Source organism: Salvelinus namaycush, chromosome 31 (genome assembly GCF_016432855.1).
Source record: "Salvelinus namaycush isolate Seneca chromosome 31, SaNama_1.0, whole genome shotgun sequence".
Taxonomy (NCBI): Eukaryota; Metazoa; Chordata; class Actinopteri; order Salmoniformes; family Salmonidae; genus Salvelinus; species Salvelinus namaycush.
In genome coordinates, this window is record NC_052337.1 from 9,491,855 (window position 1) to 9,519,728 (window position 27,874).

At 44.8% G+C, this 27,874-nt stretch overlaps 1 protein-coding gene across 1 annotated transcript in view; it reads left to right on the forward strand.

Moving 5' to 3' along the window:
• The window catches only part of LOC120026192 (KN motif and ankyrin repeat domain-containing protein 1-like), a 28,708-nt gene extending 2,247 nt beyond the window's left edge, over window positions 1-26,461 (forward strand). The window contains exons 2-13 of the mRNA XM_038971017.1: window positions 17,312-17,978; window positions 18,015-18,150; window positions 18,436-18,540; window positions 18,598-20,341; window positions 20,501-20,662; window positions 21,098-21,206; window positions 23,307-23,394; window positions 24,990-25,209; window positions 25,555-25,697; window positions 25,854-26,054; window positions 26,164-26,262; window positions 26,399-26,461. Coding sequence (XP_038826945.1) covers window positions 17,312-17,978; window positions 18,015-18,150; window positions 18,436-18,540; window positions 18,598-20,341; window positions 20,501-20,662; window positions 21,098-21,206; window positions 23,307-23,394; window positions 24,990-25,209; window positions 25,555-25,697; window positions 25,854-26,054; window positions 26,164-26,262; window positions 26,399-26,461 — 3,737 coding nt within the window. The remainder of the gene's footprint in view (window positions 1-17,311; window positions 17,979-18,014; window positions 18,151-18,435; window positions 18,541-18,597; window positions 20,342-20,500; window positions 20,663-21,097; window positions 21,207-23,306; window positions 23,395-24,989; window positions 25,210-25,554; window positions 25,698-25,853; window positions 26,055-26,163; window positions 26,263-26,398) is intronic.
• The last annotated feature ends 1,413 nt before the right edge of the window (window positions 26,462-27,874 follow it).

Genomic DNA, 27,874 nt, shown 5'->3' on the forward strand with positions numbered 1-27,874 from the left:
AAACAAATAACCCTTTTCTTGGAGAAGGTTCTTTGCTATCCGAATGGATGCAACAACAACAAAAAAGTCTAGAGTGTTGTGGAAAAACAAAAAAAGTTAGAAGTTTTGAGCTATATGGTTCTATGTTATGTAGCACTATTTCTATTCAAACAGCACTTTTTAATGTTTTTTTTCTTCTCTCGCATATAACACAAGCTGACCTAAACTATTTTTCATTTGGGGTTGTCTGATTTTGCTGTTCCTTAATTGTCTTGTTGGCTGAGGGAAGATACTTCTCGCAGCTTCACTGCTACATGAATCCAGCGGAGACAAACACTGATACTTGAGCATACTTACAGTACAGGCACAAAGAAAAATGCTATAAGGAAATTAATTCACATGAAACAGTGTCACATGGTATGAAAATGACAGAGCAGAACAGCCAACATTATTTGGAATGTTTAAATCTTGTCCCTCTCCAAGTGATTTGTCTCAGCCTCTTGACTAATTTGCAAGCCAGATTAATGAATCAATGTGAATCAATACATTCTTTACCTGTGAGGTTTTGATACTCAGCATAGCATCAGCCACCTACTCAAACAAAAAAAGTTTAAAGTTGTCAAGTAGAATAGTTGTAACATCTAGAAAACAAGATAAGCCCTGTGTTTAAATGATGTGTGTGTGTGTCGAGGTGCCGCCCCTACAATGATAGACTATGTTGTCCTAACTCACTCACAGTTCCACATTGTGCCACGCATCTGTAAACAGACACCAAAAGGATGTAGGCTACTTTGCATTTCAGAACCATTCCCCAGCGGTTTGAGTCAGCGTTTGAAAAAGCTTCATCAATATTTCATCCATTTGGAATCAACCCATTCTCACCATCAACAGAAGCACCTGACGTTCACGAGCGTCGCTCAGCTCTCGGGTGTGCTTTGTTGACAACTTTCTGCGCATGGGCAGTGAAAGTCCCGGTGGATAGTGAAACATTGGGTCGGACAGAATAAATGAGTGGCGCACCAAACTGAGGGCCAAAGGAAGTGAAATTGGATGAAAAGTAAATTATGTAGCGTGAATGTTCACGAGAAGTTGTAAAATGATTTGGATGCACGATTTTTTATATATTTTTTTACTTTAAACACTTATTCAACAATGGCATGCTTAAACGTTTGCACAACTCTCTGATCCAGGTGAGTCGAATTAATTAGCTAATTATTTAAACTTTCATGCATTATTGTAACTTTTGTTCTTAAGTGTTCGTAGTAACTTTTACCTCTTGTCTGTATATATAAACATTTGTCTGCCATATAAACGTATTGTAGGCTAAGGATTTCGATATAGATCTATGCCAACATGCTGTGAACGTTTTATTGCACCTAACCGACCACTACACTCATGGTAACGTACATTTTGTTTTTACTTTCTGAGTTCGGTCGTCAATAGCTCTCCGGCGGGAGGTCCTAGGATGATGAGTGATATATCTAGTATAAGATTACTCTAGAGGGCAAGGTACACCCTTTGTATTTGCCTATAGTAGGACTAGTACCTTAATAACAGAGCCGAAGGAGGCAATATACTGTCTTCTAGCGCTCATGTGTTTTAGGGACCGTCGTAAAGGTGCAATACCGGTGTTTGCACGAAAGCAAAAATAAAAAAAGTTTTTTTGCATTCTCATCGGGGTAGCCCGATATGAATATTACACACACTGCTTCCAGTTGCTGAATGGACTAACATGTTTATTAGTAACCTCTAACTACTGTGCTTGTTTGACCGATATTTGACCCATTTACAAGGATACTTTTCAAAAGCTTCCTTTTCAAAAGCTTCCCAAAAGCTTCCTATCCATGTGAAATGGAGATGTAAAACCACATAATATGAAGTCACTGACAACGCTCAACCATTCTACAGTACATTCATTAGAATTCCAGTTCACCACTTACCTGATTTTATAGGCATATTTCTTGTGATGGGTAGGTCTGGTGCAGTGTGTTCCTTGACATCTCAAATTGAAGGTACACCTTTTTTTTTATATTCATAATTCCCCACCTTTGATTTTCTACAAATATTTATCCTATTACAGCTGTGGTTATTAAAATGACATACAGATCAAATGTTCAATAACTTCCAGTCCAAATGACATGTACAACTAGAACAACTTGATGCTAGGTCACCTCCACTGACTCCCATCATATTTAGACTAAACAGGGAAGAATACTTGTTTTCAGTTTGGATATGACTGGGCTTATTACCACTTTAGGGCACCACAATGGTGCTGCCGATAGAGGGCGGCTTGAGCACGTTCATAACAATGGCATGACGCGACCAAGTGATGGAGGTGCAACCTATGAATAGGGGAAATATTTGTAGAAAATCTAAGAAAAAAATGCTTTCATAATAAAGGTCAGGGAACACACATTTGTCTGTGGATCGAATGCCATTATAATTACTTATAGCCATATAACTTTAAAATGTGAATTCTAATGGGAGTATCATGGATTAGGGACATCGGTCACTTTGCTACAAGTGATTTGAGCTATCTAGGTCATGCAAGTAGGCTACAGTAGGTTGTGTATGAGTTAGAAATGTGACCCAATTCAGGAAACTAGGCGTGTGTCGCAAGTCACGACTTCAAAGGAGAGCCGTTTTTGAATGTAAAAAATATTTAATTAGCAACTGCGTTTTTTGTCAGAAATGCCTTCTCGAACATGTGAACGTTCATGTGCCTTAATAACAAACTTGCATGCCATCTGTAAATATGAATAAAATTGTTAAATTGCAAGCCTTGTTGGTTAAGTCATAGAAAAAGTTAGCAACCTTCCCACTAGCCATGATTGTCTGAGATGAGTATGTATGATAGCTAAAGAGATGGAGAATACACCTGTCTCCGGATTACATATTCAAACTAAGGGCAACTGTGGCATGGCATTCCTGACAGGGAGACGTGTCCATGCACGATGATGTATATAGGTGAGATTACGCGTTTTCTAATTTTGACAGAAAGTTGTTTCATTTCAAGCTGAAGTGTACTGTTAGCTAGCTAACGTTAGCTGGCTGGCTCCCTAGCTGACATTATTATTTGTTTCCCAGAGCCGTTTGCTGTTCTAGTTAGAGCCTAATGTTAGCTAACTAACATTAAACATGTTTGGTTAGCTCCCAGCACTGTGGCATTGTTGGCACTGTTCATTGTTGTTTAACTAGCTAAATTTAGCTGGCTGGCTTGTTTGCTAAAGTGACGTGTGTACAACACCCGTTGAATATGGCCGGTGTCAGTAAACGTCTGCAAAAAAGCAAAATGTAATTGTTGCCAGCAGAGCTGGTTAGGCTGTTTTCATGTTATCCAGAGGTAACCAAATCATCAGCCAGAGCGTCAAGTGTGTGCTTTGAGAGCAGAACAAGATGTGTAGGGCTAAAGCTTAAGAGGGTGTGAACGATGCTGAATGGGTGTAGACAAAGAAGAGCTCTTCACTAGATAGCAAAACTTTCCCATTGTTCCTCACACATACACAGTGTATGATATACCATTTTGTAGCTCTGAGTCTCTACTTTTATCTAATGTAAAAAAAAAATTTGCTACATAAGACCGAATCCAAGTGGTGAGTCATAAATATCATAGGCCTGTGTTTTTTTAGCTCTATTTTTACATAAAATCCTTTAAAATTAAACGATCACATTTTAAAATGTAATTGTTGTGGGAGAAAACAACATAATTAGTTTAAGATCTCTAGGTAATTTGAATTGTTAGAAATAAAAATGTTTAGCTGATTGCACTTTTAAGAAGGTCCCTTAGCCTGGAGCGCATAATATTCACCTATTGAAACCAACTAAAATCGCTTTTTGAAAACATATGGGGAAGGGAGGGAAACGTTTGTACTTTGCTCTTTATCGTTATCTGATTCTAGGTAAACTCAGCAAAAAAAATTACGTCCTCTCAATGTCAACTGTGTTTATTTTCAGCAAACTTAACATGTGTAAATATTTTTATGAACATAACTAGATTCAACAACTGAGACATAAATTGAACAAGTTCCACAGACATGTGATTGAAATTGAAGATGTGTCCCTGAACAAAGGGCGGGGGGTCAAAAGTAACAGTCAGTATCTGGTGTGGCCACCAGCAGCATTAAGTACTGCAGTGCATCTCCTCCTCATGGACTGCACCAGCTTTGCCAGTTCTTGCTGTGAGATGTTACCCCACTCTTCCACCAAGGCACCTGCAAGTTCCCGGACATTTCTTAGGGGAATGGCCCTAGCCCTCACCCTCCGATCCAACAGGTCCCAGACGTGCTCAATGTGATTGAGATCTGGGCTCTTCACTGGCCATGGCAGAACACTGACATTCCTGTCTTGCAGGAAATCACACACAGAACGAGCAGTATGGCTGGTGGCATTGTCATGCTGGAGTGTCATGTCAGGATGCGCCTGCAGGAAGGGTACCACATGAGGGAGGAGGATGTCTTCCCTGTAACGCACAGCATTGCGATTGCCTGCAATGACAAAAAAGCTCAGTCCGATGATGCTGTGACACACCGCCCCAGACCATGACGGACCCTCCACCTCCAAATCAATCCCGCTCCAGAGTACAGGCCTCGGTGTAACGCTCATTCCTTCGACAATAAACGCGAATCCGACCATCACTCCTGGTGAGACAAAACCGCGACTCGTCAGTGAAGAGCCCTTTTTGCCAGTCCTGTCTTGTCCAGCGACGGTGGGTTTGTGCCCATAGGCGACGTTGTTGCCGGTGATGTCTGGTGAGGACCTGCCTTACAACAGGCCTACAAGCCCTCAGTCCAGCTCCTCTCAGCCTATTGTGGACAGTCTGAGCACTGATGGAGGGATTGTGCGTTCCTGGTGTAACTCGGGCAGTTGTTGTTACCATCCTGTACCTGTCCCACAGGTGTGATGTTCGGATGTACCGATCCTGTGCAGGTGTTGTTACACGTGGTCGTCCACTGCGAGGACGATCGGCTGTCCGTCCTGTCTCCCTGTAGCGCTGTCTTAGGCGTCTCACAGTACGGACATTGCAATTTATTTCCCTGGCCACATCTGCAGTCCTCGTGCCTCCTTGCAGCATGCCTAAGGCACGTTCATGCAGATGAGCAGGGACCCTGGGCATCTTTCTTTTTGTATTTTTCAGAGTCAGTAGAAAGGCCTCTTTAGTGTCCTAAGTTTTCATAACTGTGACCTTAATTGCCTACCGTTGAAAGCTGTTAGTGTCTTAACGACCGTTCCACAGGTGCATGTTCATTAATTGTTTATGGTTCATCGAACAAGCATGGGAAACCGTGTTTAAACCCTTTACAATGAAGATCTGAAGTGATTTGGATTTTTACGAATTATCTTTGAAAGACAGGGTCCTGAAAAAGGGACGGTTCTTTTTTTGCTGCGTTTATATCATCCTAGGACCTTCTGTCGAAGAGAACTCAGAATATCAAACCAATATATATACACTGCTCAAAAAAATAAAGGGAACACTTAAACAACACAATGTAACTCCAAGTCAATCACACTTCTGTGAAATCAAACTTTCCACTTAGGAAGCAACACTGATTGACAATAAATTTCACATGCTGTTGTGCAAATGGAATAGACAAAAGGTGGAAATTATAGGCAATTAGTAAGACACCCCCCAAAAAGGAATGGTTCTGCAGGTGGTGACCACACACCACTTCTCAGTTCCTATGCTTCCTGGCTGATGTTTTGGTCACTTTTGAATGCTGGCGGTGCTTTCACTCTAGTGGTAGCATGAGACGGAGTCTACAACCCACACAAGTGGCTCAGGTAGTGCAGTTCATCCAGGATGGCACATCAATGCGAGCTGTGGCAAAAAGGTTTGTTGTGTCTGTCAGCGTAGTGTCCAGAGCATGGAGGCGCTACCAGGAGACAGGCCAGTACATCAGGAGATGTGGAGGAGGCCGTAGGAGGGCAACAACCCAGCAGCAGGACCGCTACCTCCGCCTTTGTGCAAGGAGGTGCACTGCCAGAGCCCTGCAAAATGACCTCCAGCAGGCCACAAATGTGCATGTGTCAGCATATGGTCTCACAAGGGGTCTGAGGATCTCATCTCGGTACCTAATGGCAGTCAGGCTACCTCTAGCGAGCACATGGAGGGCTGTGCGGCCCCACAAAGAAATGCCACCCCACACCATTACTGACCCACCGCCAAACCGGTCATGCTGGAGGATGTTGCAGGCAGCAGAACGTTCTCCACGGCGTCTCCAGACTCTGTCACGTCTGTCACATGTGCTCATGTGCTCAGTGTGAACCTGCTTTCATCTGTGAAGAGCACAGGGCGCCAGTGGCGAATTTGCCAATCTTGGTGTTCTCTGGCAAATGCCAAACGTCCTGCACGGTGTTGGGCTGTAAGCACAACCCCCACCTGTGGACGTCGGGCCCTCATACCACCCTCATGGAGTCTGTTTCTGACCGTTTGAGCAGACACATGCACATTTGTGGCCTGCTGGAGGTCATTTTGCAGGGCTCTGGCAGTGCACCTCCTTGCACAAAGGCGGAGGTAGCGGTCCTGCTGCTGGGTTGTTGCCCTCCTACGGCCTCCTCCACGTCTCCTGATGTACTGGCCTGTCTCCTGGTAGCGCCTCCATGCTCTGGACACTACGCTGACAGACACAACAAACCTTTTTGCCACAGCTCGCATTGATGTGCCATCCTGGATGAACTGCACTACCTGAGCCACTTGTGTGGGTTGTAGACTCCGTCTCATGCTACCACTAGAGTGAAAGCACCGCCAGCATTCAAAAGTGACCAAAACATCAGCCAGGAAGCATAGGAACTGAGAAGTGGTGTGTGGTCACCACCTGCAGAACCATTCCTTTTTTGAGGGTGTCTTACTAATTGCCTATAATTTCCACCTTTTGTCTATTCCATTTGCACAACAGCATGTGAAATTTATTGTCAATCAGTGTTGCTTCCTAAGTGGACAGTTTGATTTCACAGAAGTGTGATTGACTTGGAGTTACATTGTGTTGTTTAAGTGTTCCCTTTATTTTTTTGAGCAGTGTATATATTTTTTTACTTTGTCCTGAAACTTTACAAAAGTTTTCTTCCCCAATTATGCGCTTCGCCTATTTCTGTTTTTTATTGGATCAATGAATCGTGCCTCAATCTACATCACTGCAAACCATGCATATTCATTTAGTGTTTGGACTGAGCGGCTGAACATGATGGATGTGATGGGCTATTATGGTCTAAAAAGGTTTGATCGATGGATGGATGGAGAAGTTAAGAAATAGGACTATTCTGTACCAGTCCCCCAAATCCAGGTAATCCATAGATCTGGCAAAATTGTTCCTGGTTGTAACTTGTACCAAGTAGAGATAATCTCACACATCAAAGCATTCATGCACTGTTCTGGTTAGAGATTTCTGAGAAACCATAGGGTAGAAGTTTTTTGTAGGACTTTGATTGGATATTTAGTCTTGAGAAATGTATTTTTTTTTAAACAATCTGAAAGCATTCCTCTTTGCATTCAGCAAGGTTTAGGTGGGATTACTTCCAGGGCTGGGACTGACATCCAGTCACCATATGCATGGTTTATAGTTACACACTTTCTGACAACCAGGTCTCCCTTACAGTGTCTCCCATCTGTGTCAGGAACTCGTTCATTTTGGATCACAGTGAAAGATTAGACTGTAGTGAGGAAGTTTCAACATTGTTTCAGTCACAAGGAAATGAAAAGAACTTGGAGATGGGTCACAGCTCAGAAACATTCAGGATCCACTGTCTTAGAGTGCTGTGTAGAGTTCTAAAGACTTGGTGTGTGTGTGTGTGGTGTTGGTTGTTCAGCCTCCTCAGCTCAGTGTTTCTCATAAAGGCCCACTCAGAGACAGACCCTCTCAGGTTTCTGCCCTCACAGCAGAGACTGGGCCAGCGAGGGATCACCTTGGCAACAGGGCTTCCGTGTCGACCAGTGTGCTGAATGGGAACATCCTCGCTGAGGGAGAGCAAGATAAAATAGGTGCTGGAGGTCTTTTCTCAGGACAATATCAGCATGAAGCCTTGTCCTTGTTCTCTTCCATTTCCTCCCCCTCTTTCCTCTGTCATTTGTCCCTCTCTCCTTCAGATTGTTCGTCCTTCTTTTCATCCCATTCCATATAACTTCTTTTCAACTTTGTTTCGCCTAAATTTTCCAATATAGCATGGCTAAGGGCTGTTCTTAAATCTAACTTTATTTGTCACATGCGCCGAATACAACATGTGTAGACATTACTGTGAAATGCTTACTTACAAGCCCTTAACAGTGCAGTTCAAGAGAAAGTTAAAATATTTACCAAATAAACTAACTCAATAAAATAACAATTACGAGGCTATATACAGGGGGTACCGGTACGGAAGTACAGGTTAGTCGAGGTAATGGGTGAAGTGCATAGATAATAAATGGCGTGTAGCAGCAGTGTAAATGTATTTATTTTTTTAAATGGGGGTGATGTAAATAGTCCGGTGGCCATTTGTTTAATTGTTCAGCAGTCTTATGGGTTGGGGGTAGAAGCAGTTAAGGAGCCATTTGGTCCTAGACTTAGCGCTCTGATACCACTTGTCGTGCGGTAGCAGAGAGAACAGTCTGACTTGGGTGACTGGACTCTTGGACAATTGTTTTGGGTCTTCCTCTGACTCTGCATAGTGTATATAGGTCCTGGATGGCAGGAAGCTTGGCCCCTGTGATGTACTGGGCCGTACGCACTACCCTCTGTAGCGCCTTACGGTCAGATGCCGAGCAGTTGCCATACCAGGCGGTGATGCAACCGGTCAGGATGCTCTCGATGGTGCAGCTGTAGAACCTTTTGAGGATCTGGGGACCCATGCCAAATCTTTTGTCTTCTAAGTGTGAAAAGTTGTTGTGTTGCCCTCTTCATGACTGTCTTGGTGTGTTTGGACGATGATAGTTCATTGGTGATGTGGACACCAAGGAACTGGAACTCTCGACCCGCTCCACTACAGCACCGTTGATGTTCGGCCCGCATTTTGCTGTAGTCCAAGATCAGCTCTTTTGTCTTGCTCACATTGAGGGAGAGGTTGTTTTCCTGGCACCACACTGCCAGGTCTCTGACCTCCTCTCTATAGGCTGTCTCATCATTGTTGGTGATCAGGCCTACCACTGTTGTCATCAGCAAATTTAATGATGGTGTTGGAGTTGTTTGGCCACGCAGTCGTGGGTGAACAGGGAGTAAACCAGGGGACTAAGCACACACCCGTGAGGGGCCCCAGTGTTGAGGATCAGCGTGGCCTACCATTACCACTGGCGGGTGGGCCGTCAGGAAGTCCAGGATCCAGTTGCAGAGGGATGTGTTTAGTCCCAGGGTCCTTAGCTTAGTGGGCATTATAGTGTTGAATGCTGAGCTGTAGTCAATGAACAGCATACTCACATAGGGGTTCCTTTTGCCCCGGTGGGAAAGGTCAGTATGGTGTGCAATTTCATATTGCGTCATCTGTGGATCTTTTGGGGTGGTATGCGAATTGGAGTGGGTCTAGGCGTATATGGGAGGATGCTGTTGATGTGAGTCATGACCAGCCTTTCAAAGCACTTCATGGGAAAGGGAGATACCTAGTCAGTTGTCCAACTTAAATGTGTCTTCCACATTTAACCAAACCCCTCTGAATCATAGAGGTGCGGGGGGCTGCCTTAATCGACATCCACGTCTTCGGCACCCGGGGAACAGGGACAGAATGACAGATTTTTACATTGTCAGCTCGGGGATTCAATCCAGCAACCTTACAGTTAATGGCCCTGGCTACCGACGTGAGTGCTATGGGGAGGTAATCATATAGGCAGGTTACCTTCGCTTTCTTGGGCAGAGGGACTTTGGTGGTCTGCTTGAAATATGTAGGTATTATAGACTCGGTCAGGGAGAGGTTGAAAATGTCAGTGAAGACACTTGCAAGTTGGTCCGCGCATGCTTTGAGTACACGTCCTGGTCCCGCAGCATTGTGAATGTTGACCTGTTTAAAGAACTTGCTCACATCGGCTAGGGAAAGTGTGATCACACAGGCGTCCAGAACAGCTGGTGCTCTCATGCATGCTTCAGTGTTGCTTGCCTCGAAACGAGCAAAAAAGGCATTTAGCTCATCTGGTAGGCTCGTGTCACTGGGCAGCTCGCGGCTGAGTTTCCCTTTGTAGCCCGTAATAGTTTTCAAGTCCTGCTTGTTTGATGGTTTGTCTGAGGGCATAGCAGGATTTCTTATAACGTCCGGATTAGTGTCTCACTCCTTGAATGCGGAAGCTCTAGCCTTTAGCTCGATGTGGATGTTGCCTGTAATCCCTGGCTTCTGGTTGGGATATGTATGTACGGTCACTGTGGGGATGATGCCGTCGATGCCCTTGCTGATGATTGAGGTGGTATATTCCTCAATGCGATTTGATGAATCCCGGAATATATTCCAGTCTGTGCTAGCAAAACAGTCCTGTAGAGTAGCATCCACGTCTTCTGACCACTTCCGTATTGAGCGAGTCACTGCTACTTCCTGCTTTAGTTTTTTCTTGTAAGCAGGAATCAGGAGGATAGAATTATGGTCAAATTTGCCAAATGGACAGCGGCAGAGCGTTTTGTATGCATCTCTGTGTGTGGCGTAAAGGTGGTCTAGAGTGTTTTCCCCCCTCTGGTTGCACATGTGACATGCAGGTAGAAATTAGGGAAAAATGGATTTAATATCCCTGGCCACTAGGAGCTCTGCTTCTGGATGAGCATTTTTTTGTTTGCTTATGGCCTTATACAGCTGGTTGAGTGTGGTCTTAGTGCCAGCATCGGTTTGTGGTGGTAAATAGACGGCTATGAATAATATAGCTGAGAACTCTCTTGATAGTGTGGTCTACAGCTTATCATAAGGTACTCTACCACAGGGAAGCAATACTTCATTAATATTAGACATTGCGCACCAGCTGTTATTGACAAATAGATACACACCCCCGCCCCTCGTCTTACCAGACGTAGCTTCTCTGTCCTGCCGGTGCATGGAAAATCCCGCCAGCTCTATATTATCCATGTCGTCTTTCTGCTACGACTCGGTGAAACATAAGATATTACAGTTTTTAATGTCCCGTTGGTAGTATAATCTTGATCGTAGGTCATCCATTCTTCCCCCCAATGATTGCACGTTGGCCAATAGAACGGATGGCAGTGGGGGTTTACTCACTCGCCTACGAATTCTCAGAAGGCAGCTAGATCTCCGCCCCATTTTTCTCCGTCTTTTCTTCACGCTGTTAGGTTCTAATTCTGAGTAAAAAAACTCAACGGACACTATGAAAGCTTAACCAAGTTTATTCTTCCGAGAGGATCAATACAGCTGCATTAGACAAAGACATTTTTACACAAGCACAGATATTTAACTGTTCCTCCTAGGCTGAGTCTCCTCCTACACATCTGAACAGCCAATGCATTTCTGTTGCTAGACAGAACCTTAGTGATATCTGTTCTTCCTCACATCATCTGACCTGACCTCTACCCCAAAGTGCTCACTCCTCCCCAACTCATGGCTGTCATGGTGTCTGGTACCAGACTGTGTCTCTTCTCCTCCCAGAGGATCCCTCCCATAGGATCCCTGATGGCTAACAATAACATATCCTGACATAATGTAAATGTTATACATTACCCTCTCTCCTTCAGTGACATGAATAAGTATATTTCATATTCTCAGAACCCAGCAATGCAAATGACAGGGATTTGGGCCCATTCCAGAGAAAGCAGTATATCCTTCGCGTTGAACTCGTTAAAGTACAAATCTTCTTCCAGTTCGAGGTGAGTAATCGCTGTTCTGATGTCCAGAAGTTATTTTCGGTCAGAAGAGACGGTAACAGCAACATTATGTTCAAAGTAAGTTACAAACAACGCGAAAAAAACCGAACAAAATAGCACAGTGGAGCACGTAAAACGTAAACCATCCCCTCCGGCGCCATTCTACCTGAAATAACACATGGAATCATGTAGTAACTGAAAAAGGGTTAAACAAATCAAAGTATATGTTTAACACTAAGTAGCAACCTTTTGCGTTGATGACGGCTTTGCACACTCTTGGTATTCTCTCAACCAGCTTCATGAGGTAGTCACCTGGAATGCATTTCAATTACCAGGTGGGGCTTGTTTAAAAGTTAATTTGTGGGATTTCTTTCCTTCTTAATGAATTTGAGCCAATCAGTTGTGTTGTGACAAGATAGGGGTGGTATACAGAAGATAGCCCTATTTGGTAAAAGACCAAAGAGAAATGACAGTCCATTACTTTAAGACATGAAGGTCAGTCAATACGGAACATTTCAAGAACTTTGAAAGTTTCTTCAAGTGCAGTCGCAAAAACCATCGAGCGCTATAATGAAACTGGCTCCTGAGGACCACCACAGGAAAGGAAGACCCAGAGTTACCTCTGCTGCAAGAGGATAGGTTCATTAGAGTTAACTGCACCTGAGATTGCAGGCCAAATAAATGCTTCACAGAGTTCAAGTAACAGACACACCTCAACATCAACTGTTCAGAGGAGACTGCGTGAATCAGGCCTTCATGGTCGAATTGCTGCAAAGAAACCAATAATAAGATGAGACTTGCTTGGGCCAAGAAACACGAGCAATGGATACTAGACCGGTGGAAATCTGTCCTTTGGTCTGATGAGTCCAAATGTGAGATTATTTTTGGGTCGGTGATTTGCTGGTGACACTGTCAGTGATTTTATTTAGAATTCAAGGCACACTTAAACGGCATGCCTACCACAGCATTCTGCCATCCCATCTGGTTTGCGCTTAGTGAGACTCATTTGTTTTTCAACAGGACAATGACCCATAACACACCTCCAGGCTGTGTAAGGGCTATTTGACCAAGAAGGAGAGTGATGAAGTGCTGCATCAGATCAACTGGCCTCCACAATGACCCGACCTCAACCCAATTGAGATGGTTTGGGATGAGTTGGACCGCAGAGTAAATTTAAAGCTAAGTGCTCAGCGTATGTGGGAATTCCTTCAAGACTGTTGGAAAAGCATTCCAGGTGAAGCTGGTTGAGATAATGCCAAGTTTGTCCAAAGCTGTCATCAAGGCAAAGGGTGGCTACTTTGAAGAATCTAAAATCTAAAATATTTTTGATTTACGTTGATTTTCGTTACTACATGATTCCATTTGTTATTTCATAGTTTTGATGTATTCACTATTATTCTACAATGTAGAAAATAGTAAAAATAAAGAAAAACCCTTGAATCAGTAGGTATGTCAAACGTTTGACTGTTACTGTGTGTGTGAGATATATCAAATATTCTATTCTGAGCCGTTTACTTAAATTCGTATTCTTATCTTTTATTATTTCTTATTGTTCCATTGTCGAAGGAACCTGCAAGTAAGCATTTCGTTGGACAGTGTATACCATGTGTATCCCGTACATACTACTAATAAAATGCTCAGCTTTCAACACCATATTTCCCACAAAGCTTATTACTAAGCTGAGGACCCTGGGACTAAACACATCCCTCTGCAACTGATTTCTGGACTTACTGATGTGCCGCCCGCAGGTGGTAATGGTAGGCAACAACAACTGCCATGCTGATCCTCAACACTGGGGCCCATCAGGGGTGCGTGCTTAGTCCCCTCCTGTACTCCCTGTTCACCCACGACTGCGTGGCCAAGCACAACTCCAACACCATCATTAAGTTTGCGGACATCACAACAGTGGTAGGCCTGATCACCGACAATGAGACAGCCTATAGGGAGGTCAGAGACCTCTCCCTCAACATGAGCAAGACAAAGGAGATAATCGTGGACGACAAGAAAAGGAGGGCCGAACAGGCAACCTATTAACATCGACGGGGCTGTAGTAGATTTCCAGTTCCTTGATGTCCACATCACCAACAAACTATCATTTTCCAAACACACCAAGACAATCTTGAATAAGGCAGGACAACACATTTTCCCTCTCAGGAGACTGAAAAGATTTGGCATTGTTCCCCAGATCCTCAAAGTTATATAGCTTCACCATCGAGATCATCCTGACCGGTTGCAACACCACCTGGTATGGCAACTGCTCAGCACCCGAACTTAAGGCGCTACAGAGGGTAGTGCGTACGGCCCAGTACACCACTGGGGCCAAGCTTCCTTTCATCCGGTACCTAATATACTAGGCGATGTCAGAGGAAGGCCCAAAACATTGTCAAAGACTCCAGTCACCCAAGTCATAGACTGTTCTCTCTGCTACCAAACGGCAAGCAGTATCGGAGCCTTTGTTTTTAAACTGTTTATTATCTATGGATAGTCATTTTACCCCTACCTACATGTACAAATGACCTCGACTAACCTTTACCCCAGCACATTGACTCAGTACCGGTACCCCCTGTATTTAGCCTTATTATTATTTTTTACTTTAGTTTGTTTTGTAAATATTTTCTTACCTCTATTTTTTTGAACTGCATTGTTGGATAAGGGCTTGTAAGTAACAATTTCATGGTGAGGTCTACACCTGTTGTATTCGGCACATGTGACAAATCAAATTTGATGCTGTTTCAGCCAATCAGCATCCAGGACCCAAACTACTCAGTTTATAATGAAGTATAGAACACCAAGTTTGTTCTTTCTTCTCTCTGAAGTTACATAGCCAGCTTCCTTCTCACACAAGCAGACAAATCCATAATTGACCTCTGGCATGCTTGTGAGTTTTTCTGTGGCTACTTAGTGTTAAATGTCCCAAACTCCCAGTTGTCTGCTGAGGAAAATCTGAACCAAATTGCATTCACTGACTTCATCCAAGAGGATGTCTTTAAGTAATGGACCCAGTACAAACAGCCATGTATCCAAATTCTGCCTCCTCACCCAACAATGGTGTGAACCTCTAAATATAATATAAGCTGTTGATGAGTGTGTTCTTCAGGCCACCTGGCCCTGATGCAGGTGGCTTGGACTGGGTCAATAAGGGTTGGCTTGGCTCAGCATAGCAAGTCTCTGACTGCCCCTGTCCTGGATGTTCTCAGTTTGGCCCTGCCTCATGGACTCATTTCCATATCTGTCTACTCTGTGTGACAAAATAGTCTGATTTGGGCTTGAATGTTTTTTTTCTAATTTTCATGATTGGCCAAATCAAATGTTGCCAATTCTGCTCAGCTCTTACCAAACATCTTCTCCAAGCCCTACAGATGGCAGTGCAGTGCAGGGTTAGGTTGGGTCGAGGCAGGCTGCTGCTGCATTTGTTTTCTGCCTTGGCTCTGAGCTGGAGCCAATGGTGGCTTCTCACCACCTAACAGTCCTAACCAGGGTCCTCAAATAGAGGGCTTTTTATGGGGCAGAGTGGAGCGTTTCCAACCAAAATCAACCCTCCCTGCCAGCTTCACCCCATACATAAACGATGCAATGATTTGAATGGGATCATAATGACTTCGAGCTGCCTGACATAATTTTTGTCACACTTTTCATTTTAGAGTTGTGAAGTGTAGTTCACAAGTCCCAATGCCAAACATGTCCCTCCTTACCTGCTTCAGATTGGCATGTGCTGATTAAGTGCTAGGCTGCATGCATTCCTCACGGTCCTTAGCCAGTGTGTGTTCAGAGTCCACCCATAGAAATAGAATTTGAACACCATTATGTATTGAGTTGACACTACTGTTGTCTGCAGCACTACATATGTACCTGAACAGTGTCAGACGTTAACGGTAGGAATTGGCTGGATTAGAAAGGTGTGAGAAAGAGCAGGTTCATAGGATAGAACTCTTGGGGTGTGTCCCAAATAGCACCCTATTCCCTATAGTACACTACGTACTCTGGTCAAAAGGAGTGCACTGCATAGAGACTTGCTATGAGGATCAGCCTTTTTATAAGCGAATCCCTTCCTAGTAGAAATGTTCCTTCAATGAAATGACATTACTCTCTAAGAAGACAATGGTCTGTCTTAATCAGATTGTTGGGTGCTTCTTCCTTACAGGAAAAGGGATACAGTATTATAATGCTGGTGACGAAAGCATACTAGTGCAGTAAGAACGGTTTGATTCTAAGGATTGGTGTTGAGCTTTGTTATCTCTGCAGAATTATCCCTCATACAGTACGTCTCATTTGGTATTTAGTTACATATGTGTAAGCACTGTTTATCTGTTATTGACTGTGTGTGTGTGAGAAAAGGAGAAGATATGTTTTATATTCTTCCAAGATGTTATAAGATATTTCTGTCTATTCGACAGTCTTCAAGATGCACATTAGGCCTTGAGCTGGACTTCACACATGGATGGACCCAGAACCATTTCTTTGCCATAAGGATCAACTGTACCAATGTCTCAAGACACACACATTTACAGAAATGGCCAAGGTATTGTACAATTGTTGTTTCTGTCCTTACCTAAGTGGTGTCATAGTCATTCACTGAGGTTGTGAAGGAGTTGTAACCCTGTGAAGGACAGTAAACTACTGATAACCAGAATTCTGCTATGCATAGTTAGTCAATATCCTTATGTAAGTGAGCAGCTGAAATATTTGTAAAAGGAGCGAGTTTTTAGAATGAATGCCAAGAAAATGGTTGGGCAATATAATTACTTGCACAGTAATTATAGAGTTCAGTTGGTCCAGTCTAAGTAGAGAGGCTTACTGATTGGAGGGTTCTGTCAGCCAATGACGTTCCATTCTGTGTTGGTATAGTCTACTCTTGGCCGATCTCATTTTGCCTCATTGGAGAGGATAGGGTATTGTCAGAAAAGTTAGGAGAGGCAGCAATCTTAATACAGGGAGGAGAGAACATGGACAACAATACCATGTAGGCCTACTGGATTGAGGATGACGTGTAACATTTAGGTAAGGCTGATGCCACTCGGTACTGTTAAATTTGAAAAAATACTTTGTCATTACTTGAACTTGTATCTTCCTTTATTTGCTTTACAAATTTGAGAAACATACGTGCAAATATTCTTGGTTAGAGTTAGCCAAATATGTCTAATCTATATTCTAAAGAAATATCTCTAAAGAATCTTGATGCAGACAATTAGTTAATTCATAAATAAATTGATTCAAATTGAATGCTTTTAGTTCTAGGTCATCGGACGACAAATCAAATACTGGTATGTCTAGGCCTATTGCATTCAAAATCTTTATTGCAAACTAACAGTAGTTCTACATGATACAGTTTGACAACTTTGTCTTCTACGTTTAACTGAATCATGATTTCTACCCTATGTTTGATACCAGGGAGAGCTCTCAGGAATCTGATCATTTCCACATTCCTGCCTGCTGTCTTTCATTTCCTCATACCAACCAACCCAATGTTTTGTTTAATATTTATTCATAAATTCATGAGCATAACATAACTTCCTGCTTTCTTCTGCTCTGGTCCTGATGGTAGGACATGTACAATTGAACAATAGTCATTTTCTTTAACTCTCTTCTACCAGGTAACAGAGGAAGGTCAGTCAGTGCTACTGAGGAGACCACCCCCTACTGTCTGGAGACGCCTTACGGCTACCAGCTGGACCTGGACTTCCTCAAGTACGTGGACGACATCCAGAACGGCTCCACCATTAATAGGCTGAGGAGGAAGCCCCTCGGGGCGACCAACAGCAGGGCAGAAGCGCAAAGTGGCACCACACCCAGCCAATCATGGACCTCATCGGAATCCCTGTCCTCGGCGAGTAGTGGTGACACACGGGTGAGTCAGTCTGCCATGTCGACCGGTAACCGAGGAAGACCCCCTCTTCCTCCACCCCACAGTGCCTCTACCACCACCAGCAACACCACCCCGTCTAGTCAGGAGGGGTCCTCCATCCCTCTGAAACGCCAAGAGGGGAAGCCTGCGCCGGCCGGCCGCTCCCTGAACACCCCCAGGTTCAACCCTCTAGTGGAGAAGACCCTGGTGGAGACCCGTAGGCGCCTAGAGCAGGAGAAAACCTCCAGCACCACCCCAGCCCAGCCCCACCCTGAGCCCCATCCCCGCCGACGCCTAGCCAGCTTCGGGGGAGTGGGCTCCAGTGGTTCCCTGTCCGCCTTCACCGGCTGGGGTTCCTACAACCAGAACAACAGCGGAAACGTCAACAAGTCCCATGCTGAAGGTGAGCTTTCCCTGCCCCTATCCCTCCACCACGGCTCTTCCCTGGGCAGCGGAGGGTCCCTGAGACCCAGCCCCCAGAGCTCTGGCAGGGACACCCCAGTCACGGGTCTCAGCCCCCTGCACCTGCAGCATGTCAGGGACCAGATGGTGATGGCCATCCAGAGGCTGAAGGAGCTGGAGGAACAGGTCAGCATTGAATTAAATAGAACACTAGAATTGGCATCAGGTGTAAACTGTAAGCCATCTTGGTCAGAGAATCTTTCATTCTAGAAACTGACTTAATGTGGTAAAATAAAGTATAAAAAGCTGTTGTGTGTTTTCAATCCCAGTATTCATTTATGTTAAATAAGAAATTGTTCACAAACATGTTAAAAAATATCAGTATAATGATTTTGTAGATATACTTGCACACTATGTTAGTTAGCTAGCTAGTCAGTTTTAGTTAGCTGATTTTAATATATCTCTATGCAGGTGAGGAGCATCCCTGTTCTACAGGTGAAGATCTCTGTCCTCCAGGAGGAGAAGAGACAGCTGGTCTCTCGGATGAAGAACCAGGACCAAGAAGAGCTGAGTGACGTGTTCCGGAAGAGAGCCCACAGCACGGGCAGTGCCGGTCGGTTCCGGCTTGGGAAGGGCTCTGAACTTCTAGGGAAACCTGAAGATGGGCTGGAGAACAAGGCAGAGCACAACAGTGCCTCCTCTGGCCTGAAGGAGTTCCAGCAGCTGACTGCTGAGATGGAGGCTTTGGAGAGGACCATCAAGGGCGGTCGCCTGCAAGCACGGCATGGCCTCAACCAGAACACATTACGCAGCAACTGCAGAGCTCACAAATCAGTAGCCATCGGCACTGATGAAGACTTGGATGCCATCTTAGATGTCAGGTCCTCAAAACAACACAGGGACATGGCCGTGAAGACCAAGACCACAGACACAAGATGCATAGCAACGGGTGTAACTGAGGCCCACCTCGTTGTCACCGCAGATAAGGGATCGGAGCTAGATGCCCAGCAGAGAATCATAGAAGCCCTGAAGGAGAGGGTGTGTCAGTTGGAGGCAGAGGTAAAGGAGTCCACCCTGCAGACGGAGATGGGCAGGCTGAAGCTGGAGCTACAGGCTGCCGGGGCCAGGAACAAGGCTGATAAAGGCTCCAACGCCAGGCCATCCACCCACAGCACCTCCACAGCCACGGAGGCCCCGGAGGCCAGGCCCAAGGCCCAGACCAGGAGCCTGGGGGAGGGCAACCACACAGAGGTCCAGGACGCCTCCGCTGGAGGTAGGCTGGAGGTGGAGGGGTGGGGCTGTAGTGTTGGAGTGTCCTGTAGGCCGGAGCTGAAGAGTGTGAGCTCAGGACCAGAGGTACCGATGACTTGGTGGGTGGTCAGAGAGAGAGTGACCCGGGACCAATGTGTTGGGAGACAGGTGGTGATGGTCACCCAAGGTGTGGGGACAGGGGTGAGGGTGTGTGAGGCAGGAGTCAACACAGATCTGACCATGGAGAGTTTGGCTGCAGCGAGGGGATGGGGGATGGGGGAGTGTCAGTTGGTTTCGGTGGGGAGCGGGGACTGTACGGTCGACGACGTGATGAGTGCTGTAAAGGAGGTCGGCATGGCAACCGACCCTCCAGTCAGAGGGGTGGATTCAGGTGTCATGGTGTCACCTCAGACAGTCTCCCAGCGCACCAACACATCACCAACACTCAGCTCGGTCTCCCGTTTCACAAACACCTGCCGCTCGTTCAACACCACCTCCAGCACCAACACCGTGCTCAACACCCAGGAGAAACACACCAACACCGCGCACACCGTCACCCGGAACATCGCTGTTGGCAACAGCAGGGTCCTAGAGCTAATCCAGACTGTTGCTAAGACCCGCTCCATCGGCATTGGAACGACCGTGCCATGGGGAGGAAACGCAGAACAACCAACCCAAACCAATGCGGCTGTCGCCAAGGCAACGACCAGAGACGCTGGGGTCGGGATGACTAACGTGAATGACAACTTCCTGGTTGGACTGAAGACCCGGAACATCGCCTGTGGTCCTTCCTGTCTCCCTGACCCCACCAAGACCAGGAGTATTGGGATCGGGGTGGGTGAGGGGCGCATACGGGACCTTGCAGGACCACCATCACTGACACAGATATCCCACTCTCACCAGGCCCAGGGGCAATCCCAGTTAGAGCCTGGTCTGGACCACTACATAGAGAAGATGCAGTGTCTGCTAAGGGAGCAGCAGGGCCTGCTGACTGAGAGCTACAGTGAGCTGGGAGAGGTGTTCATCCAGTCGGCGTCAGACACCACCACTCTCATCATGTCACCCGTCAACTCTGCCATGACACAGGGAGGCACGGAGGACAGGCCAATACCCTCACAATCCACAGGTATGGATATAGTCTGTCTAGCCTTTATACTCACAGTTTGCGTCTGCGGTGGGTATTTACTAGGGATAATTGTATTGTATCATGGACATTTTTCTTTATACACAATAATCCAGTGAGTGATTTCTTCCTCTCTCCCTTCTCTCTGTCGCCCTTGTACAGATTGTGTACAGTACCAGTCCATCGCAGGGGCCGGCCAGTTCACTAACACCTCACCTCAGAGAAACACAGAAAGGTCAGGGGTCAGCCAGCGTGTCACTAAGGAGTCAGAGGTCAAGCAAAAGATACTACGCATAGAACACCAAACTTCCTCTGCATTGCACGGTGTGTGTTTGTTTTTTTGGTATGTGTCAGTTTGTTTGTGTGTGCATGCAAGGGGCTGAATGCAGTTGTATCCCAGTGGTGCCTTTAAATAGTTCCATAATGTTGATGGGGTGAGAGCGGGAGAAAAATAGAAACTAAAGGAGCATTCTGCTGGCAGACCGCTCCCTAGAAGAAGCCTGGCCTCTTTGAACCAGTAGAACCATGGAGGAGGAAATAGCTCTTTCTCTGGTTTGGCATTGGCTCTGGAAGACCTACTATTGAAATATTTGGGCTGATGCTGGGTTTGGGAAAGCACACATCTCTCACTACGCAGCGGTCTGTGGCTGACAGGCTGGAGCTGAAATTGTATGTCTATGTAACAAAATTCTCAGAACTTTACAACAAGTGGTTCACAACAATCAAATTAGAATTCATTGGGAAACATTAACCCTCCAGGTCAGGCCACGAACGCCAACATGCTGAGGTCCATCATGAAGAAACAAGATGGTGACCGAGGCTACACTGGAACCAGGAAGAGCCTGAAGTTTGTGGGCGTGACCACAGGGTGAGGGTCTGGTAAACAGTACCAGTCAAAAGTTTGGACACACCTACTCATTCAAGGTTTTTTTCTTTATTTTGACTATTTTCTACATTGTAGAATAATAGTGAAGACATCAAAACTATGAAATAACACATATGGAATCATGTAGTAACCAAACAATTGTTAAATAAAATGAATATATTTTTGAATCTTCAAAGTAGCCACCCTTTGCATTGACAGCTTTGCACACATTTGGGATTATCTCAACCAGCTTCACCTGGAATGCTTTTCCAACAGTCTTGAATGAGTTCCCACATATGCCACACTTGGCTTTTCCTTCACTCTGCGGTCCAACTCATCCCAAACCATCTCAATTGGGTTCAGGTCGGGTGATTGTGGAGGCCAGGTCATCTGATGCAGCACTTCATCACTCTCCTTCTTGGTCAAATAGCCCTTACACAGCCTGGAGGTGTGTTATGGGTCATTGTCCTGTTGAAAAATAAATGATAGTCCCATTAAGCGCAAACCAGATGGAATGGCATATCACAGCAGAATGCTGTGGTAGCCATGCTGGTTAAGTGTACCTTGAATTCGAAGTAAATCAACAAGTGTCACCAGCAAAGCACCATAACACCACCACCTCCATGCTTCACGGTGGGAACCACACATGCAAAGGTCATCCGTTCACCTACTCTGTGTCTCACAAAGACACGGCGGTTGGAACCAAAAATCTCAAATTTGGACTCATCAGACCAAAGGACAGATTTCCACCAGTCTAATGTCCATTGCTCATGTTTCTTGGCCCAAGCAAGTCTCTTCTTATTGATGTGCTTTAGTAGTGGCTTCTTTGCAGCAATTTGACCATGAAGGCCTGATTCAGGCAGTCTCCTCTGAACAGTTGATGTTGCGATGTGTCTGTTACTCGAACTCTGTGAAGCATTTATTTGTGCTGCAATCTGAGGTGTAGTTAACTCTAATGAACTTATCCTCTGCAGCAGAGGTAACTCTGGGTCTTCCTTTCCTGTGGCGGTCCTCATGAGAGCCAGTTTCATTATAGCACTTGATGGTTTTTGCGACTGCACTTTAAGAAACTTGAAATATTCCGTATTGACTGACTTTCATGTCTTGAAATAATGATGGACTGTCATTTCTCTTTGCTTATTTGAGCTGTTCTTGCCATAATATGGACTTGGTCTTTTGCCAAATAGGGCTATCTTTTGTATACCAACCCTACCTTGTCAAAACACAACTGATTGGCTCAAACACATTAAGAAGGAAAAAAATTCCACAAATGAACTTTTAACAAGGCACACCTGTTAATTCAAATGCATTCCAGGTGACTACCTTATGAAGCTGGTGGAGAGAATGCAAAGAGTGTGCAAAGCTGTCAAGGCAAAGGGTGGCTTATTTGAAGAATCAAACATCTAAAATATATTTTGATTTGTTTAACACTTTTTGGTTATTACATGATTCAATATGTGTTATTTCATAGTGTTGATGTCTTCACTATTATTCTACTATGTAGAAAATAGTAAAAATAAAGAAATACCCTTGAATAAGCAGGTGTGTCCAAACTTTTGACATGTATGTATGTATGTATGTATGTATATTTTATTTTGACTCTGATCAGACTTTGATATCATGTTTCACTGGTTAAAATCATCTCAGTTCTGTGTGTTGGCTGCAGGTTCAAGTCTACATATTATGGGTTAAACATATTTAGTTTGTAAGCTATGGCCTAGTAGAGGAAAGTTTGAAATAACTGAGTGTGTTGGCTGCAGGTGTGAGTCCATGTCCACTAGTGAACCATCCAGCTCTGAAGAAGAGGAGAAGAATGGGAACGGGAGGTGGAGGGAGGTCTGTGGCCTCCAGGATCGGAGCCGAACGGGCGGGAACAAAGGGGTGGCCAACAGAGAATGTAGTGGCCATGGGAGGACGGAGATACAGGAGAGGTGAATACGGTAGTGGTTTTAGGGAATGTACTTCACTTAGGCCCATCTCTCCTCAGGGAGCATCAGCCATCAATAACTTTGCATCGCACTCTGGGAATTATTCTCCAGCTTGTTCAGGGTATATAGTTATTGTGCAATTAGTGTATCAAATAACTAGGTACTCTCCCTACAGTTTTCAGTTGAGTGAGAAGATGCTGTCTGCTTGCCATGCACTGAAGACCCATCTGAGTGACGACCAGAGTTTATCCAGCAGAGAACTGGTGAGTACTGCTAAACAGAGGCCAGTGGCACAAGTAGACTGAATGGAAGTGTGTATGTATGAATGTGTGTTTGTTTGTCTGTGAACAAGAATGTATGGGAATGGTCATGAACATTACTGGTTAATGACTACAATTGTGACTTTAGGAGCTATCTAATTGCCTGTGTCCCTTTTGATTCATCATATAAGAATTTATGAAACCATATAAATGTCAACGCGATGTCTTGGAATCTAAACTAGACTAAAAAATATTTCATTTGTGACATGTATAACTGAGGAATGTGCCGACTCCTGTAATTTTCTGCCCTCTGGTAGTGTTTCTGGGCAGGGACTTCAAGGCCTGGTTGTGTATGAGTTACAGAGACACCCTCTCTCTCTGTGTTCCACCCAGACAACAACATCTAGCTCTGTCTTGGTTTACATCCTTTACGCCTCCTGAAACCTAACTAACTCTGACGCCACCATATGTGTTCAACATCATCTGCTTTTTATCTTGTCATAGTGACTGGTTGAGTGATAGAAAACAGAAGGAGAAAGAAGAGCAGGGATGTAATCATTAGTCCAAACAGTTTCAAAATGGAACGTTTTGCAACTAAAATTTCTACTTGACAAATTCATGTACTGTAGGTCCCTCCCCCATTTTGTTCTGGTTGCTTCCGTTTAAGAAACGTTTTGCAACAGAGTTGGTATAATGAATACATCCCAGAGGAGAAAGAAGAGCAGGGATGGAGAGACTGAGAGAGAGAGAATCTTATTCGCACAGTGTTCTGATATGGTAGCATAGGGCTGTTCAATTCTGGTCCTGAAGAGCCGAAACACTTCTGGTTTTGGTTTCTTCCTAGTAGTTAATTGTACTCACCAGGTGTCCCAGGTCTGAATTATTCCCATATTACAAGAACAGGATGAGAACCAGAAGTGTTTCGGCCCTCCAGGACCGACATTGAACTACCCTGTGCTAGACCAACCATGTGATACCCTTCACCACTTCTCCTAGTCCTAACCATACCTAATGTTCTGAACACCACTCAAAATGCCCTGGCCACTAGTCCCCTGTAGTAGTTATTTTTGTGGTGAGAGGGAAGTTGTGGATGATCTGTAACTGCCATCGGCAGTCAGTCAGTCTTCCCCTTAAGGAAGAGGGTTTGGTGAGGTCAAAGGAACTGAAGTATTGGCTGATTATGTTTATTTTCATTCAGTAATGTCCCTATAATTACAACATGTCTCTGGTAATTCACTGTTCAAATTGCTCTGCACACACTGCATGTTGGAGCGTTGCTAAATTACAGTACTGTGTGTTCGTCCTGACTGACAACAACGCCTGTTTTTGCTTTTTCCAAATTAAAAACAGGAAGGCTTGACAGTGTGGCTTTGTGTTTGGCTGCATTTGTTTTAGCTCACCCTGGTGTGCAGGGTTTGGACATTTAGACCATGCCATTGGTTCTTAAGTGAAATCTCTGCCTGCCCAGGCGAGCTAGAACAAATTTACCCACTGTAGGTCTCTACTAGGAGTGTGTGTATGTCATAAATGTTTGTGTGCCCATACATGTGTTGGTTGACGTCCTGCTTAGAATGTATTATCCTGTGTCCCACCCTCAGCGGTCTTGTCTGAACATGCTGCAGCACGAGTGGTTCCGTGTGTCCAGTCAGAAGTCAGCTGCTCCGGCTGTGGTGGAGGACTATTTAACGGCATTCCGGTCAGTTTCTCCAGCCGTGCTGAGACACGTAGCCAACATGGCGGACGGTAACGGTAACACAGCACTCCACTACAGCGTGTCCCACTCCAACTTCACCGTCGTAAAGAGGATGCTGCTGGCAGGTACTGATTCTGACTCAGACCTGAACCTGACTTCCATTTGAACCTCTCACTCATATGATGTTCTGTTGAGTACATTCATCTAAAATGTGTTCTTTCAGAGTATAGAAAAGTTTGTGGTGGTCATGTGAGGTGAAATGTGTATATTTTGGGATGTGAGCACTCGGTTTGGTTGACCTGACAAAGCAGTGAATTGGGAGCTTTAACAGTGTGCGGGCCTTCTTGTTCTATACTTCTTTCAGAGTATCCCCGCAATCTGGTCACAGGGTTTTAACTGAGCTACCCGTAGTGTTATATTTAATTCTGTGCCATTGTTTTGTCACCTTTCCTCTTTGGCCTCCATTCAAGATGTGTGTAACGTGAACCAGCAGAACAAGGCAGGATATACCCCCATCATGCTGGCTGCCCTGGCTGCTGTGGAGGCCCCAGAGGACATGGAGGTGGTGGAGGAGCTCTTCATTAAAGGAGATGTTAATGCCAAGGCCAGCCAGGTATGTGGGGGGGGTGTTAAGCTTTGACAAGTTAAGTCAGAGCTTGTCTGGTCACTGGCTGAGTGTGTCGTCTTCATGCTCCCGAGTGGCCATCCCTTTGAGTCCATCTTTTTGTCTATGACCTCTTACTGCTGACCTCTAACCCTTGACCCCCAGGCTGGTCAGACAGCCCTGATGCTGGCAGTGAGCCACGGCAGGATGGACATGGTGCGTGCCCTGCTGGCCAAGGGGGCAGAGGTCAACCTTCAGGATGATGAGGGCTCTACAGCTCTAATGTGTGCCAGCGAACACGGCCACGCTGAGATAGTCAGGCTGCTGCTGGCCAAGCCAGGCTGTAACGCCACCCTGAGTGACAGCGTGAGTTACTGTGTGTGTGTTTGTTACTCACCGTAGCAGACTATCACTGTGTTAGTGTCTCTGTTTGTTTGATTCACTCTTTGTGCCCTGTTTGTCTGTGTGTATGCAGGATGAGAGCACGGCCCTGTCCATAGCTCTTGAGGCTGGACATAAAGACATAGCAGTGCTGCTCTATGCCCATGTCAACTTCTCCAAAAGCCAGGCCGGGGTTGGTAACACGCAATATCTATAGATCGGGTCCCTCAGTTTGTTTTTATATACCTATTCTATAAAATGATGTACATCTGTTCCATACCAACTAATCGTGTGCATGTGGTGTGTGTGCATCCACCCTCTTTCCATAGGGAACCCCTCGTCTCGGTAGAAATACACCCCCCAGTTCCGCTGGAAGAGCCGTCTTTGAATGAAACTACCTGCAAGCCCCTCAAACCTCCACCCTTGCTGCTACACATAGATGTATGCTTAGTGTATGGAATAATTTGTGAAGGTTCTATGTGGCCCTTATAAAGGGTTTATGAAGGCTTCAAAGTTGATGTTCGTTTTAAAGCGGGACCAAGATGATGCCCTCGTATCCAAGCACTCAACAAGCGATCTGAGACCACAATTGTAAATCTTAGCCTAGTGAAATCAACGAATGATGTAGCCTATATGGACTGCCTCTTCTCTTGTCCAGGTTGACAGCCTGAAACTTATTAGAGGTTGCTAGGCAAATCACTCTCCTACAGTAATTATATCCCCACGACCTGTGGCCTTTCTGTGTAGGAGTTTAATTTCTGACATTTTAGTCTCTAGATTGAATACATTGCATATACATGCAGATAATTTCATTCTATGCCCTCAAACATCAATATATGGAAGATATTTTTTATGTGATTGTCATTGTATATATCATATATTTAAGCCCATTGGAAGTACAGTTATTTACAATTAGTATATTAGTGTTAAATATTTCATTGTTAGTATAATGCTCTGTGCCTTATGCTTTTAAATAATACAATAAACTGAAGTACCTCAATATCTTACATGTGATTTTTACCCTTTCTAAATAAACAACAGGAAAGACAGTTGATATTTGTACCTGGTGCCACCTGCTGGGACTTTCTGGTTGAACAGCTTCAGAACATCACTGTGTGAGAAACAGAACTCTAATGTTTCCTCCTGGTGGTGCTGTGGTGAATGGTTATCATGAGATAACGCAACAGGAAAATATTTCTACATTGTTAAAAACCAACACATACTGCTGATGCCGGGGAGTATCAGGTGAATTCTACATGCCGGAAAGGTTTAGTTTTAGCAATACAAAAGCCTTCTCAAATTCTGCTTCCTTTGTCCTAGAGAGGCTGGATATTTTATTATCTTCTGTTTGCTCTTCTGTTCACCTTGGTCCGAGGGCGAGGAAGTAGTGCTAGCAACAGGATTAATTTGTGAATGTCATCACAGTATTTCTTTGACTCTCACTCACAGAAGTTTTCCAAAAGTTACAGCACTATTGTCTGCAACAAACCATTCATCTGGGGCCCTCACCTCTAAACGGTTGTTGTCTGGTTCGTTTTCTTTCCTTCAGAAGCTAACAGAGAGCGAGGGCAACTCCAATTGTAGAAATTTTACTTGAGGTAAGAGGATGCAAGTCTAACTTTAGCGCAAACCCCATCTCCCTCCCTCCCACCTCCAGAATTGACAGCCTGCCCCCATTAGAACTTATGTTCTGTTCTTACTGTTCTCCAAATGCTGAGAAATGTCACCTTCTAACAGTGAAATGTGTCTGAATATTTGGAAGTGAGTGAAGGTGATTAGCAGTTCCCCCTCGTTAAAACTGAGGG